The sequence below is a fragment of the Quercus lobata genome, chromosome 9, assembly GCF_001633185.2.
Source record: "Quercus lobata isolate SW786 chromosome 9, ValleyOak3.0 Primary Assembly, whole genome shotgun sequence".
NCBI lineage: Eukaryota > Viridiplantae > Streptophyta > Magnoliopsida > Fagales > Fagaceae > Quercus > Quercus lobata.
The window spans coordinates 19657481-19673609 of record NC_044912.1 but is presented as its reverse complement, the minus strand read 5'-3'; the positions used below and the strand labels follow the sequence as shown (position 1 = coordinate 19673609).

Genomic DNA, 16129 nt, shown 5'->3' with positions numbered 1-16129 from the left:
CCCAAATTAAAACTGTTTTAACCCAAAAAACTCATACTTAGACCATTAAAAGGGCAGGCCTTTTTTTGAGAAAGACACAGGACTGAACACACACACACATAGGGGAGTGGGAACCCGGGTTTAATATCACACAACTCACAACATACAAAAGCCGGTAACTCTTGAATGCTGTGTGAAGGCTTTAAACCCATTGGGAGACACACACTTGGGCGATGTGGGACAAACCCACTTGATTGCTTTCTTTGAGAAAGACACAGGACTAAACACACATACACACACAGGAGAGTGGGAACCCGGGTTTAATATCAAGCGGGTTTGTCCCACATCGCCCAAGTGTGTGTCTCCCAATGGGTTTAAAGCCTTCACACAGCATTCAAGAGTTACCGGCTTTTGTATGTTGTGAGTTGTGTGATATTAAACCCAGGTTCCCACTCCCCTCTGTGTGTGTGTGTGTGTGTGTGTGTGTTCAGTCCTGTGTCTTTCTCAAAAAAAAAAAAAAAAAGGGTAGGTCTTTCACTTCAATTGGACTTCAAATGAGAACCCAATAAAATAATTCTTGAATAGGTGAATTTGCAAAGTAATAGTATTTTATTCTTCCATGACTCCATCAGGTCCAAACAGTAACTTCCAAGCAAACAAATTTGAAAAAGTCTAGGGACACACCTAATTGCACCCAAATTTCATAATTGTTAACTTGTGCGATTATAAGTGAACACTTTCTACCCACCACCCACCACTTTTCATTGACCACTCATAATCGCACAAGTCTACAAATTATGAAATTTGATGTGAGAATGTGTGTCCATTAGCAGCTTCAACAAATTTAGATGCAAGGAGCATACATGCTAAAGTGGAAACACAATAACAAATGCACAAGATGCAACATTAATCCACACTCAAATGCCAATAAGCTAGTTAATCTTTCTCGCATAGGATGCAACTATGTTAATGCAAGAGCAAAACCAAAATTATTTTAGAATTTACATTTTCAGATTTTTGTATTTATCTCATAGGAAATTGGATAATTGTAAACTTTTATTCAGATATGGATTAAATTTGAGATTAGATAAGGATTAGTATTTGAGTTAAGTTAAGATTAGTTTTATTAGTTGTTATCTTTTACTATCTCTTTATTTCTTGAGAGCTCTAGCTCTATAAAAGAGCCTAGTTTATTTGTATTGGAAGATAGATGTGATTAATGAAATTCATATCGAATATTTTTCAATAGTTGGGTGTTGATTCCTAACACCTTAGGTGCTGATTCCAAGTGACCCTAAGTGCTGATTCTTAAGTTTATCTTTACTTTCCTTGTTACTTTTATTTTTGTCCAGCATTATATGTTCTTTGAAGTTTGGAATTCCTTGTTGAAGTTTGAAATTCCTTGAAAAACTTAATTCGTATATTCTACTCTAATAATAATTGCCTAGTGCTAATGGCCTCATTTTAATGGTGACTTTCATGTGAACAAGGTTTGATCTGTGGCACATCAGAAGCTATATTCCTGATCTAAAGTGGGAAATACAATGACAAAAGAGGGATGAAATACAAAGGTGCTAAAGTGGGAACTGGGAAGCCAATGACAAATGCAACCATCAAACATATTAAGAAATTATAATGTTAAGCACTTGGTCTAGGTGCATCTCCTTACTCCTCAAGACTCAAAAATTGTTGCATCTACACAAAAGAAATGTGAACGACTCTTGTTTTTGTCATTTTGGATCATTCAGAAATTATTATTGATATGAAACACACTAATACAAACAGAAACACTTGATCCACTCAGACTTTAGCTAGTCCACTACAACAAAGGCATCTGCCTTGACATAAACTCCTTTCTTAGCATGAAAACAGTAATATATCATCCCAACCCATTTCTTCACAGAGACGCGAGTCTTTAGACTAAACTACAGCCGCTGATTGGTGCTAATCATACCCAACATCTTGTTTTTACAAACAAAACAATCACAATCACAAACCCAGCTACTAGCAAACTTTTAACCAGAGGTCATGAAGGATGAAACAAGGCACAAACCAGTTACATTGGAGAACTCTGTTTAGGATAAAGTTGCAGCCACTTTCTTTAAACATCAACCTAAACTTGACATCTTTTCTCAAACTCTTCATATGCTTTCCTCTGTTTTGACCTCTCCAAGAATTCTTTAGTTTCTCTGAGATAATAAGGAATTTATGAGGCTCTTTCCTTTGATACTCCGGCTACCCACATGAGTGCCTATTAGGCCCAAGCACATCCCAAAGCCGACAAGAGGCATATCATGATGACATCTAGGACACACCTCTGCCCATTCTTTCATCCTGAAGAAAAATGCATCATGATATTAGTCATGCCAAAAACATATGGGCAACACCCAAAAGGATGTGATACATACTACTAAGAATATGTAATTACAGTACAAAATCAGATTACATGGTGTGCAAATAGCAACGTGAAAAAACCATGCAATCAATTAGCACCAGGAAAAGCCTCTGAATAGTTACTAAATTTCAATTTGCATCCCAGTATGAATTTTGCAGAATATTTTTCATTTGTTTTCCATTTAGTGCTACCCTTAATCATGTGTTCATTTTCCGCCTTGTACCACATCTCACCATCTTGATTTTAGCCATTACTAGTTTTGTGCAATTTTGAATCTTTGCTATATAGATAAGGTGGTAAAAGTATCTCTTGGCAAGCAAGCCCATTTAAAACCTTGAACAAACCCAAGAAGGTTTAACACATCCAACTACATGCTGCATGGCCATGGTTTAAGCATTTTGAAATAGTTGTCAAGAAAAAAAATGCAGAAAGTAATATTCATCAGCAAACCTTCTACACCATTCTCAATTAACCTAGATGCAAATCCACTACTTTTACCATGGGAAGATACAAGTCCAAAGCATGGCCAAACTGACTGAAATGCAACTGCACATTATCCATAGTAGCTTCAATTGGAATACATCCTATGAAAAGCCTCTTTCCCCACTTAGCAGCTGAACCCATCAAAGGACAGCACAGTCATCAGCAGAAGTAGCACCAACCACCATTTCTGTGGTCATCAGCAAGTCCTCTTTACCTCCAGAAGATAACACTGAATTCACTGGCATTTGCCTAGTTACATGAGCATGATCCGCAGGAGACGCAGTGTCAACAACAATCTGCACACTTCTCGCCCCCCAAACAAAAAAAATTGACAGCTTGAGAGCCAATATATAAGCATAATTCTAATTTACAGCAAGGACATCCTTAATGACTGTAAGAAGAACTAATTGATGTCTAGTAAAATTGGAGCACCAAATTAGAAAACACAAAGATGCTTGGGAATTAATTGAAAGTCATAGCATCTATGAACAAAGTTTCTTTGGCTGTTTCATTTACTGAGGTATGTTTAAAAACCCACCAAAGAACCAGAACATTAAGAATGTCAAAAACTGTGGTTTGCTAGCATTGAGGTTTGTATAAAGCTTCTCATCCTATCATTTTTCCTTAATTAAAAAACCATTGTTTAAGTTTAAGAAAAATAAATAATACATAAGGGCTCATATAACTTTTGAAAATATATTTTATAGCGCAGGTTGAGATACAGAGAACATTACAAATCATATGCTCTGGAGAACAGTACAAATCATGCACATGAGATCTATGAACACAATTCCAAATCGGCACATTGTCCCACAATAAGTTATACTTTCTTAGTAAAAAAAATGCATTTATGTTAAGGAAAGAAATTTCTAGCAAAGCCAAACACAACTGGCTTGCTGGAGCCGTGCTTATGTGTTCTGAAAACAAAACCATAAGAAAGAATAAACCCTAGAATTTTGTCACTCGTCCAATTTCTATGAAAAATACAGGATAAGAAAACAAAATTTATATGTTTCAAAAGAAACTCAGAAAGTTGAGAACTCAAGAACTAAGCCCAGCACTACTATTTCAGCCCATATTAGTCGAGCATTATGATTCCCCGAAACTAAAACATCAAAACAAGATAAAATTCAAAGCTTTGTATCCTTTCTACATTAATTTTCCTCAAGTTTCCTTGCAGCCAAACAGAGAAATAGTCACATACACAAAAACAAATATTTAGATGAATATGTATACATACACATGCTTTCAGGTGATCTTTGTGGGATCTTTTTTGATCTTTTGAGTTTCTGAAACCTGTTCCACTCCATCATCATCATCAACCTCAACCCCAGAGACACCCAAAGACCGTGTAGTGGTGGTCGTAGCACCAAAACCCGTACTACTGGCAATAGGACGATCATCTCTGCTGTCAAGCATTCCATGGTCCATTTATCTGATCTTGGTTTCTAAATGACAAATTAGACGATGAGAAGTTTCTAATTCCAAATTGTTAAGAATCATGTCTGGATGCACTAGTAGACTAAAAAAAGTTGCATAGTTAACAAGTAAAACTAAATAAATAAAATAAAAGTTTGGGCTGAGTACATCGATAAAGATGATTTTGATCAGTAATAACACAATTAAAGAATAAAGGATAAACTATAAGTTCATTCAATATATTCAACTTAGGCATTTGACCATTACTTTAGTCATATGGATTTGTATGTGTACTGAAATGGACCGAATAGACCAAAGTGGACCAAACAGGGCCAATGTAGACCAAATTGAACTGAAGTGGACCAAAATGCTACACTGATATGGCTCAACAAGAGCGTAAAGGTAATAAATGATACACTTCAATTTTTAGATTTTATATAGATTTGTATCAAATAATTATTTTCATCTAATAACACATGAATATTTGAACACCATCAAGAATCATCTACCAAATAAATCTTAATTAAATTAGTAAATCTACTTAATATTATATATAGGATCATAACATCGCTCATAAAAATTTTTAAGTGTATTGAAGGAAAATACTTGTCTGGAATCCACTTAGGTCCAATTCTCTGGTTTCTATACAGAGCAAACCTCCTCTGGTGGACATTGGAGAAATAGATAGAACTATTAGGGCCAAGGGGCATTTATACAATGTTGTTAGGTCCGATTATAACCAGTGTCACACCAGATGCATCCATGATATCCTGTCAACATATCATACATGTCGGAACTATGTAATGGGACGCTTATGTTGTATGTAGAATCAAGCAGAAGGTAGTATTTCCCATCGTATCATTTGAAACTTAAAAATAAAAATGAGAAAATGATAATAAGCTTCTTACACTCATCTATCACCCAAGTAAACATGCTCAAGAGCTACTAATTTTTAGACTTTCCTTCTCACCTTAATAAGGTAGTAAGGCATGGCATGGTCCTCCTTCCCTATCAATGACCTCACCAGACAATGGCCTTAGACTAATCATTCAGTGAATTAAACCTTTGCAGCTTAATGTAAGATAAAATAAACTTTTCAACTCCAAGAATCCATTGCTTTCTGTGGAAACTAATCAATCCATTGTAGTCAACAATCTTTGAATTTTAGAATCCATTGCTTTCTGTGGAAACTAATCAATCCATTGTAGTCAACAATCTTTGAATTCATCTGCAAGAAAAATTCTGAAACCACCTATTATTTGGAAAATGTTTTTATTGGACAGAGAAATGATTTTATTATTTTTCCTTCACTTCTAAATCTTATTCTGGTTTGTGATTATTCATCTTGAGCAGAAGCAGTAGCTGTACCTAGATTGATGGGTGTCTCCCTTCAGAAAGCTAGTTCGCTATGTAAAAAATGTGATGTTAACAATACCGTAAGTTCCCTAGCTAGTACCAAATGTTAACAATACCGTAAGTGCTAATCTGGTTTTCTACAGCCATTCAGAGACGTGCTGCACATGCTTTCATCCACTGGCTTGTTATGAGATACATATTATCCTCTTGGGGTAAACATTTCTAGTGGGGGTACAAGGGGATGTTCTGTATTCATTTTGAAGAAGTTGCACAGACAGTTGAGACCAACTATATTTTGAATGCAGTTTGTCAAAAAGATTGTGGAGTGAAGTTATGAACAGATTCTTCATAGACTCTCCCGAAACAAATTGAAATAAGGTTGCTAAATGGGGGTTGGAAAGTTTAAAAGGTAAGAGTCTTAAAGCTTCCTTGTGTAAGTTAGTCCTTATGTAAGTTAGCATGGCAGGTGTTATATACCATGTTGAGGAAAGAAGAAGACCACAAGACATAATAAAGAACAAAACAAATTTTGATTTCAAATTAAAGACAAGACACTTTTGCATAGACACACACCACACTTTGCTTACACAATAGACACACACATCAACTTTTGCCTTTTACACTTTTCCAAAACTAAATTCTTATAATGCACACACCAAGTCACTCACACTCGCTCTGCACAACGGACACATGCAATTTACTTTACCACACTCACTCTTGTAAGGACATATACACTCACACTAGGAATTGGTGCTTACACTTAACACACCAAATAAGCATCATCACTTCCTATTTATACTTGGTTCAAGTCAGTTAAGTCACCGACTTTGATATTTCTAGCCCAGTAACAGTAAACTGCTTTCTCTAAGCTTCTAGACATCCTAAAATTTTGGCTGGACTTTAATTGTGCAAGAGAGTCTTGTAGAAAGAAAATTCCAGAGAGAGAGAGAGAGGTGGTGTTTGATTTTTAACATACCATTTATGGAGTCATAGAAATGCCAGAATTCATGGAAGGAATACCTAAAGTGAGGAACAGTTGAAGAAATTTAAGATTGGCCTGGCCTAAGGATGGCAGCTAGAGGGAATTTCATAGACTCTAGCATGAATATATCTCTATGTGAAAGTTGGAATATTCCACTATCATTTCTCAAAATGAAGCCAGGGAATCTTGTGCAGTCATGCTGAATTGTTTCCTGCCGCTGTGTTTCTTGCTACATCTATAATTTTTATGCTAGGTGCTGTTGTGATTGTATTTGGTGTCCTAGTAAGAGTCAATATTGCATTCGGAAAATCCAGAAAGTGTTTCTTTAAAGAAAGTTTTGCTCTACTTCAAATATGTCTAAATCATGTCTAGTTGTTCTGTTGCTGCTATTGTTATGCTGCATATGGCTTTGTACTGAGTGTTTTCTTAATAATATTTTTCATTCATCCAAAAACAAAAAAAGCTAGGCCCAAGTTCATGTAGGTATGCAACCTTGGAAAATTTGATCAACAGGAAAGCTAAATATAGGAAATACACAAGTTTGGTATAAATTTCTGCTCACTGTTGAAGTATTCATCCACAGAAATTTTGAAAAAATCCAAATGAAGCAGTACTGATGTGATATGTGAGTTGAAGTTACACCATGGGGAAGTAATATTTAATCAAATCACAAAGAAAAGAGGAAATAAATGAGGTATTTGAAATAAATCCATGACAGAAAACTGGGGGGTGGATGCATACCAGTAGCTTAGAAGGAAAAGCTCAAAAGTAATGAAGGCAGCAATGCAAGAGGATATTGTACATCTTGTTTTCCCTCGTCCTTAAGCATGGAATCAACGTGTAATCTGAGTCTTTTAGGCTAAACTTCTTCAACATAGCTTCTAAATCTACAGGGTCTTGCTTCACAAACAATTTTGCTTATATCTTTCTCCATTATCAACCATCAATTGACAAATGAGACCCCAGTTATCAGATAAAGAAGTCATGTAGCCGTGACAAAGCCTACACTTCTGCACCTTCAAGCTTTGGCAGTTGCTAGCAATAGAAGCTTCCATGCAATTGTATTGATTCAACCAATCTGGACGTGAACCACACAATATATAGGACTGCCACATCAATGCACCTAGATGGAACCACTTGACATCAGTTTTCAAATGACAAATAAGACGATGAGAAGTTTCTTATTCAGAATTGACAAGGATGGTAGTTGGATGATTGTAGTCTGATAAAGAAGTGCATTAAAAATATGATTTTGACCAGCAATAACCAAACAGATGATATAATTGATAGCATAGTATCCATATACTGCAAATATTCTAAAGAAAGAAATTAATATTATAGCTTTACTCTATTAACTCAATAGAGCTAACTTGTCATATAGACACATGCACATCAGGAGTTCTAGACAAAATTTTGTCCTTAAATCAAATTATTAAAATAAAAACAGAAAATAATGATATTTTGGAAGTTTGTTATATTGGGACCCAAAAAAACAAGTCAGAACTCAGGAACCTAATTCAACTGTTTCAGGCCTAATTCAAGGACAAACTCAGCACAAAATACAAATACCAAAAAGGAAAATTTCCACAGCTTTCCAATCAACCAAACAATGGGTGGTGTTGTGTGAAGTCAAAATAGAAAAAGAGAAAAGAAGGGTCCTTTAAGTTTTAAAATAGTTGTCTTACTTCTAAATGATAAAACAATTGCATTAGTTCTATTGTACACGACAAGAAAACTTTGCAAATAATTTTATCTACTTTGCTGCAATTTAACTTCACTTGGAGACAGAGGCCCAAATATTCTTCATTCCATTTGATTTTACAACACTGGAGTACCATGCATCAATTGCATTCTCCTATGGAAAGTTGTAGTAAATACTATAAAAAGAGAGCAATAACAGAGAGTTCCGAATATACCATCTAACACAATTGAACAAAAATGACTACCATACAATCAGTTCCACATGCTTTTTCGTCAGCCAGCAACGTGACTGTTTCTCCTTTTCAACAAAGTCCAAATAAATACTTCTTCGTATCCAATATGAGGTAGCTGGCAGAAATGAGAAAACAAATTACCAAACTAAAACGAACCTTGTCATAGAATAAAAAGAAAAGAAATTCAACGAATTTTAAAAAAGAAATATACAGCTACCAACAAGCTTCGTAAGAGGGAGAAAAGATATTGACTTACAAAAAGTCAAAAGACAAGAAAGTTGATCAGCCAATTTCATCAAAGCTACCAATTTCACTGGGATTTCTCTTCCTCGCAGTCAGAGTCACCTTGTTCTTGTGTGCTTGAATTCCCAAGCCAATTTCCCAAACGTGGAATTAATCTTTCAATCAGATTAGGGAGTCTTTTATCCTCTTTGGGTGTGGTTCGTCTACATCATTAGAGGTAGCTTCTCCACTAGGTCCAGCCCCTTCCCCATCGGAGTCATCACGGTTTCCCCATTTGGGTGTGGTATCTTTTTCTGAATCCTCAAGACCATCCTGATCATAAGGAGTGATGATGCAGCTGCTAGACCCAGCCTTAGTTTGGTTTATTAGGTCTTCAATGTCTTGCTCGAATACCAAATGGGCCCCGCATTTTGTAACCTCCAAGCCTGGACCTTCGGGTATAAATTTAACTTCAATCTGGCTGAATCCATTAGCATCGACTTTATTCAATATTTCTTTCAAGTCCACTCCCACGTATGTAGAGGGGAAATATTCCAGCCAAAGCTGATATGATTCAATCTTAAAAAATTCCTGGGCAAAACAAATGCTCGTAAAATATTTACCGTTACCAATATAACAATTAATCGCAGGTGAACCTATCATATGTCCATGATCTTGATTATGAAGTTGGTGAAGTGGATGTTGCTGGCGGAATACAAAAACAGCGCACACAACAATTCCCATCAATTTGTTACATAATAAATCTGAGGGCACTTGCAGATTCACTGAAGCCCCCCCATTTTGGTATCTAAACCATTTCGGAATTTCACTTCCAGGAATCTCGACACAATTCAACAAGTAATCCTGAAACATACAATTCATGATGCTTAGAACTCCACATGAGAGAGAGAGAGACAGAGAGAGAGAGAGAGACAGACCTCGGGAGGATTAATGATACGATGTCTTAGCAATGTTGAAGCTAGGTCATCGTAGCCTTGATTCTTGATCAATTTGTCGCAATTGCGAAGACGAAAATTCGGCCGAAAATCGTATTCTGGTCTTAACAATAATGTTTCCAGTGAGGTACACTCTGTTGCATCAATATAATCAATATTTAATGGAAGCTTGGGCAACATTCGAAGATGAGTGCAACCACCCACACAAAGATATCTCAGATTAGATAGTTGAATGATACTTTCAGGAAGGCAAACAAAATTATTTCCCCTTAAATTTAAATTTTCTAAAGATGGCAAGCACCCAAGAACATTAGGAATTGTCTGAACATTGCAATAACCTAGATTAAGCTTGGTCAAAGAGCATAAGCCTATTAAAGAACGCTCTAGCATGCCCATGGGATTTGGACTTCTTCTAGATTGCATTATAGCAGTTCCACTCAAGTCTAACTCCTCCAAACCTTTGATTTTTCCCAAATTTTCCGGCAATTCATCGAGTTTTGAGCAGCCAGATAAATTAAGAATTTTTAGAGACATTGAACTATAACAACCATTCGGAAGACTTGAAAGGTTTTTGCAGTCTCTTAGATCCAATTTAATAAGGCCAATTAAATGCTCAATTGATATCGGTAGCCCTGTTATAGCAGTCTCATTCAAGGAAAGTTCTAACAAACATGACATATTTCCCACAACCTCTGGAAACTTCTTTAGTCTTGAACAACCTGAAAGAATAAAAGTTTCAAGAGCTTCCAAGTTGATCTTGTGTGGAAGTCTCTCAAGGCATTTGCAATTTTTCAGATCCAATTGAATAAGTCGTTTGAGATTTCCAAGAGATTCATGAATCCTATGCAATTTTGTACAACCTTGAAGAATCAATTGCTCAAGATTTGGAACTCCACTCAAGTTTGGGATCTTAATCAAGTTTTCCGAGTCACTCAAGTCAATATATTTTAGCTCGTCACAACTCTATTATAAAACAACAATCAAACAGAGAAATTAAACCCTTATAAATATAATTGATGTTAAAAAAATTTCTTTGCATATGAGAAAATCTTACCTTGAATCCTTTCCACAGTTGTTTGATAAGACTGTTGCGCATAATGAGTTCAACAAGTTTTTCTGGCTCAAAACTAGTTGGCATCGATTCTAAAGGATATCCAGCCCAATGAATTGAACGCAACTCACTAGAAAGATAATTGAGGCCTTGAGGAAGGTGCACATTGCTGATTTTTAGTAATCTCAAGTTTTTCATCTTTGAGAAGGCTTTAACATTCAAGTGTTTCTCTTTTTTGGGAGGTGACCAAAGGAATATGCCTTTAACTGATTTGGTTCCCTGGTAATTAAAAAAAAAAAAAAAAAAGATGTACTTTTGGATTAACAAAATCTTATTTGATTCTTTACACACACACACACACATACCATTAAAAAAGTTTTAGATTTTGTGTGATCAACTTACAGAATTTTCTCTTAGTACACGTAGGACATCCTCACTATGCCACAACCTGCTACGTTTACCAGCCTCTTGAGGAGATTCACGACGAACAATTTCCCTACCTAATTCTTGTAGTAAATCATGCATCTCAAAGTATTCCCTTGATATGGTTATAAGAGATTTTTTTAATAGAACATCTATATCAATGTCTGGCTTGTCATAGAGAATTTGTAGTAGTTTTGTTACATAACCTCTGTCCTTCCCATTGAAGAAACAAGCAATATCTAAATAAATGCTTTTCTCTCTTTCCTCTAGGCTATCAAAACTTATTTCAAGCACATCTAGAATATCTTTTGGAGGATTTTCTTTAGATCTAGCTAGGGTACTTTCCCATAAATTTAGATCTCTACAATATAGGAAGGAACCCAAAACTTTAAGAGCTAAAGGAAGGCCTTTAGCATAATATATAAACTTCTGAGACAACTCTTCGTAACCTACTAGAGGGTGATCTTTCTTGAAGGCTTTTTGACTAAAGAGCTTAAGAGATTCATCATTGTTTAATTCCTTAACTTTGTATATTTGAGCTTTAGCCACTTCATGTCTGATTAATAGATGTTGATCTCTAGTTGTAATAATAATTCTACTTCCTTGACCAAACCAACTTTGTTCTCCTACTAGTGCTTCTAATTGATCAGGTCGATCCACATCATCAAGAATGATGAGAACCTTTTTATGACATAATCTTTTCAATATCACATTGATTCCCCTTTGAACATCTGAAAAATCAATACTCATTTCAATCAAGAAATCAGAAAGCAGTTGTTTTTGTAAAGAAACTAGACCACGTTCTCCACTTTCTTCTCTAACATTGGCAAGAAAGCTGCTGCCTTCAAAACGATCATGAAATCTATCATAAACAACTTTTGCTAAAGTTGTTTTACCCATTCCTCCCATTCCCCAAATTCCTATAAAGCGAACATCATTCAACCCCATGCCTAATAAATCCACCAATTCATCCATACGAGAGTTTATTCCAACAAGATCCTTGTGAGAAATTGAGTATGTAGAATTCAACTTACCAAGTATTTTTCCAACCATCTCTTCAATAACTTTTGACTCATGTCTGCAGTGAAGATAAGACCATAAGTTTATTGAGTTAACAGCGATCACAAAGAGGTAAAAGTTTCCACAAATGTATTAGTTTCATTCAATAAGGAAAAGGAACTGTAATTCTACAATAATTAAAATACTAACAAATAGTCCAAATAAAACTTATGCAACATATTTATTAGGGCTTGTAACCTAAGCGTTTGCCCTAAACAACTCTTGTCTTGCTTATCGAAGCAGTTATGCAGAAAAGTCTAAATTAGTAAGGCATAGTGGTCACATACCACCCTAAACAACTTTTGTCTTGCTTATCGAAGTAGTTATGCAAAAAAGTCTAAATTAGTAAGGCATAGTGGTCACATATCAAAGAAAAAAAAAAATGTGTATGATCAGCGATGAAGCCAAGACTTAGAGTTAGGGGACGAAAGTATAAACAAAAAAAAAAAAATGAAATTTCAAATGAGCAATTCCCAAATATGGGCCGTGCAAATCGGATCATCAATATAATATACAAAAAGAAACTCCAAATATTTGATACCCAAAATTATTACTAGAAGGTAAAGGTGGGCCTCAAAGAATTGAAGAATTGCAGATAGATGTACAAAAAGAAATTAATTGTGTAACGATCTAAATCATATAATATAATATAAAAACCGGTTAGAATTGTGAGTTTAGTGAATTGTTTCATCAATGGTGTTGGGTCATAATCCACTTCACTTTTGACTCCACGCTAGGCAACAAGAAAAGTAAATGCAATAGCTAAATGATGATGAGCAATATCATGCCACTATTTTTGGTTTTGGATCTTCCAAATCATTCTCGTAGGAGGTCTGGACCCATTTTTCTCTGACATCCATTTAATATTAACAAACCGTCAACAAAGACAAAAACAAAAAATCATTGTTTCTTAATACATTACAATGCAATCATTTATGAAAAGGAAACTTGGTGTGTGTCTTTGATGCATGCATTTGTTGCTAGGTAAGGGTAAAAATATTTTATTTAAAATTTTTTGAAGGGCTAAGTTGTTTGTTTTGGGTAAAATTGGTTGATTGGATTTAATTTCTTTTAGCTTTGCTATTGGTAATTTTGTTGTTAAGATATTTTTTGGGCTTTTTATTTTTGTTTTAAATTTTAGATCCATTAATTTTTTTTTTTTTTATGGCCTTTAAAGGATCAATGATATTGTTAAGGAAGCCAAGTATAATTTTATTAAATTAAATTGCTAAAATTAGTACCTATATATATAGTAGTATTTTTTTTTATAAAAACAAATTTGGGGGCATTGTCCCTTAAGTCCATGAATAGCTACGTCACTGTGTATGGCTATCTTGGTCAAGAATGGTTGAAGAGTGAAAGCTCACTGGTATAAATACTAGAATTAGATTAGACCCCCAGTTTTTAGATTACAGCTTGATAGCTTTTAATCTACTCAATTAAATGCAGAACAAGAAAGAGTAAAAAATGCATAATCAATCAGGACTACTACCTAATACATGGGCATACATAATTGACAATTAAGTAATAAACACAAGGAGTAAAGGGAAGAGAGAAAAAAACACAAAATAACACCGCAATGTGTTATCAAAGAGGAAAACCAAAGTACTCGGTGTAAATACCACTCTGCCGCCCTCTAAGCTGAATCAATCTACTAGTAAACAAGTTAGAGTATAAGGATTACAATATAGACCCTCCAAGTCTAGACTACCCTCGATCTTTATGAAGACCCTCCAAGTCTCAACTATCAACGTGCTTCACTGAGCTCTGTCTTCACTAGCTTTCCGGATCCCACAATTATCCCCAATTGCATCCACCATAGAATGACATGACCCAATGCTTTTCCAAAAGCTCAAAAGCAACTCACAGCACTCAAAATGGGTGTGGTTTGTGTTTGGACTAAGAACCTCTCAAAGGATATGGAATTAGAGAGCAAAGAGAGTGAAGAAAACTAAGAGAAATGAGGAGAGGATTGTAGACATGCAATCTCTAACTCTCCAATGGATTTCTAAGGTTTTCTCTCTCAGAAACTCTCATTTTATTTTATTTTTCTTATATTTTGTATATCTAAATTTGGATGGAACTTCATTGAATTCAGTAAAAAATTTTAGATTTTATATTATTACTATTTTAATTAATTTTATTATATGAAATACTGGTGGTATACTTGCATGGAGTTTATATGTTTATAAATACACCACGTTTTTTTTCTTAATAAAACACAAGGACCATGTTTGGATTGGCCTATGTAATCGAATACCTCCCTCTATTAATAAAATTAAGAATAACAAGAAAATACTGTCGGCCAATCAAATTGTGTCAATAACCCTTGATCTGAACCCAATCTCAGGTTGTAAGTTGTGTTATAACAAGTGCAACCAGGTGGTCAATATGATATGACTACGAAAAATCTACTTCGAAAAGAAGATTACAGGCGTTTCCTATACTCAGACAAATCACTTATTGAATGCAATTACCAAGTTCATAGTGTTGTTTGTTCAATTTGAGCTTAGAGTTTCTTATGTATGTAATATACAGGGACCAAACTGAGTTTTTCTGGTTCAACTAGGAAAAATAAATGAATACAATCTGTTATGTTAATCCATGGAAAAGTTTGAGACGTTTTGGTGTAAACATATGCGATATTGATAATAATTTGAAGAAAATTATTTTTCAAAATTCTTTAACTTAACCATGTTCTCATTGTAACAAGAAAAGGCAAAAATGTTACCCGTCATGTAAATGCCATCCAGAGATATTTCCCACTTTTGTTAAAGCAGCTTTCCACTCTTGTACATCATTTATGTTAACCTTGGGATCTTTCTCATGTTTAGTAAAGGCTTCACCAAGAGTTCTTGTCTGGTTCCGTGCGTCAGAGGGATCAACATGGTAAAACACAGGAAAAACTATCAACCCGGTCTTCTTCGTGCATTCAACAACCTTTGCTAGTTCAATCAAACACCACCTTGAAAAAGCATAGTTTTTTGAGAGAACGATGATTGCATGATCAGACTCTTCTATTGCTTTCAAGAGCTCTTCAGATATATATTTTCCACGCTCAAGCTTCTCATCGTCCCTAAAGGTGATAATACCCTTTTGTTTCAAAGCAGTATAGAGATGGTCTGTGAAATTCTTACGGGTGTCAACGCCGCAAAAACTCAGAAACACATCATACTTACGAGAAGAAGAGGAGGAGGAGGAGGCTGTTTGAGTCGCCATCGAAGGAAATGGAAGCAATTGGATCAATGACCAAAATGTTCAGTCACTTTCTCTGTAAAAAAGCAAACCACCAAATTAAGATAACCGAAAAAAAAAAAAAAAAGAGTTAGAGAGAGAGATATCGATGCGAAAACTGAAACGCTGTTGGCGGGCCAACCTCGGAAGGTGAAAGCGAGTGAGGTTGAAAATGAAAATTGGGTTAGAGTTCAGCTGCAAAGGAAGGGAAGAAAAAGAAGAATAAAGATAAAGGTGAGATTAGCATAGAATGATGAGGTTGCAGTGGAAGAGAGAAGGAAAAGGCAAACAAAGAACAAAGGAGATTGTCGGAGGAGTTGGTGCGTTTATTTATTTATTTTAATATATATATATATATATATATTTAAGTCACCGACTCACTACTTCCAAATTTCTAAAAGGTATGTTTTATGCCACTACTTCGAAATTTCTAAAAAGTATCCTAATGCTAATGCGTTTTATTCAAGTTTATTTTTCCTTTTGCAGTCAAGTCAACAAACCAGTGCTCCAGTCCATTAAATTACCATTTCCATGATTTTCAAATAAATAAATAAATATATAATACCATTTACGTTTCTTTTTTTTTTGGCTAAAACCATTTACATGTATAAAATTTAGTTATTTATCCCCTAATCT

General features: G+C 35.1%; 1 protein-coding gene across 7 annotated transcripts; it reads right to left on the bottom strand.

Annotated features, from left to right (window-relative positions):
- Positions 1 to 1791: 1791 nt before the first annotated feature.
- Positions 1792 to 15801, bottom strand: LOC115959049 (TMV resistance protein N-like). 7 transcript variants are annotated; one of them, XM_031077340.1, is made up of 10 exons: positions 15636 to 15801; positions 14991 to 15530; positions 11180 to 12278; positions 10781 to 11056; positions 9709 to 10689; positions 8805 to 9634; positions 8531 to 8663; positions 7356 to 7737; positions 2873 to 4305; positions 1792 to 2313 (listed from the first exon to the last, which is right to left on the bottom strand). In XM_031077340.1, exons 2-6 carry the CDS (start codon positions 15476 to 15478, stop codon positions 8954 to 8956), a joined length of 3525 nt encoding a protein of 1174 aa, XP_030933200.1. In that variant the 5' UTR covers positions 15479 to 15530; positions 15636 to 15801; the 3' UTR covers positions 1792 to 2313; positions 2873 to 4305; positions 7356 to 7737; positions 8531 to 8663; positions 8805 to 8953. The 7 variants fall into 7 exon arrangements, with proteins under 7 accessions (XP_030933200.1, XP_030933202.1, XP_030933201.1 ...); XM_031077342.1 differs by lacking the exon at positions 1792 to 2313 and having other exon boundaries at positions 2320 to 3160; positions 4098 to 4305; XM_031077341.1 differs by lacking the exon at positions 1792 to 2313 and having other exon boundaries at positions 2320 to 3153; positions 4098 to 4305.
- Positions 15802 to 16129: the final 328 nt, after the last annotated feature.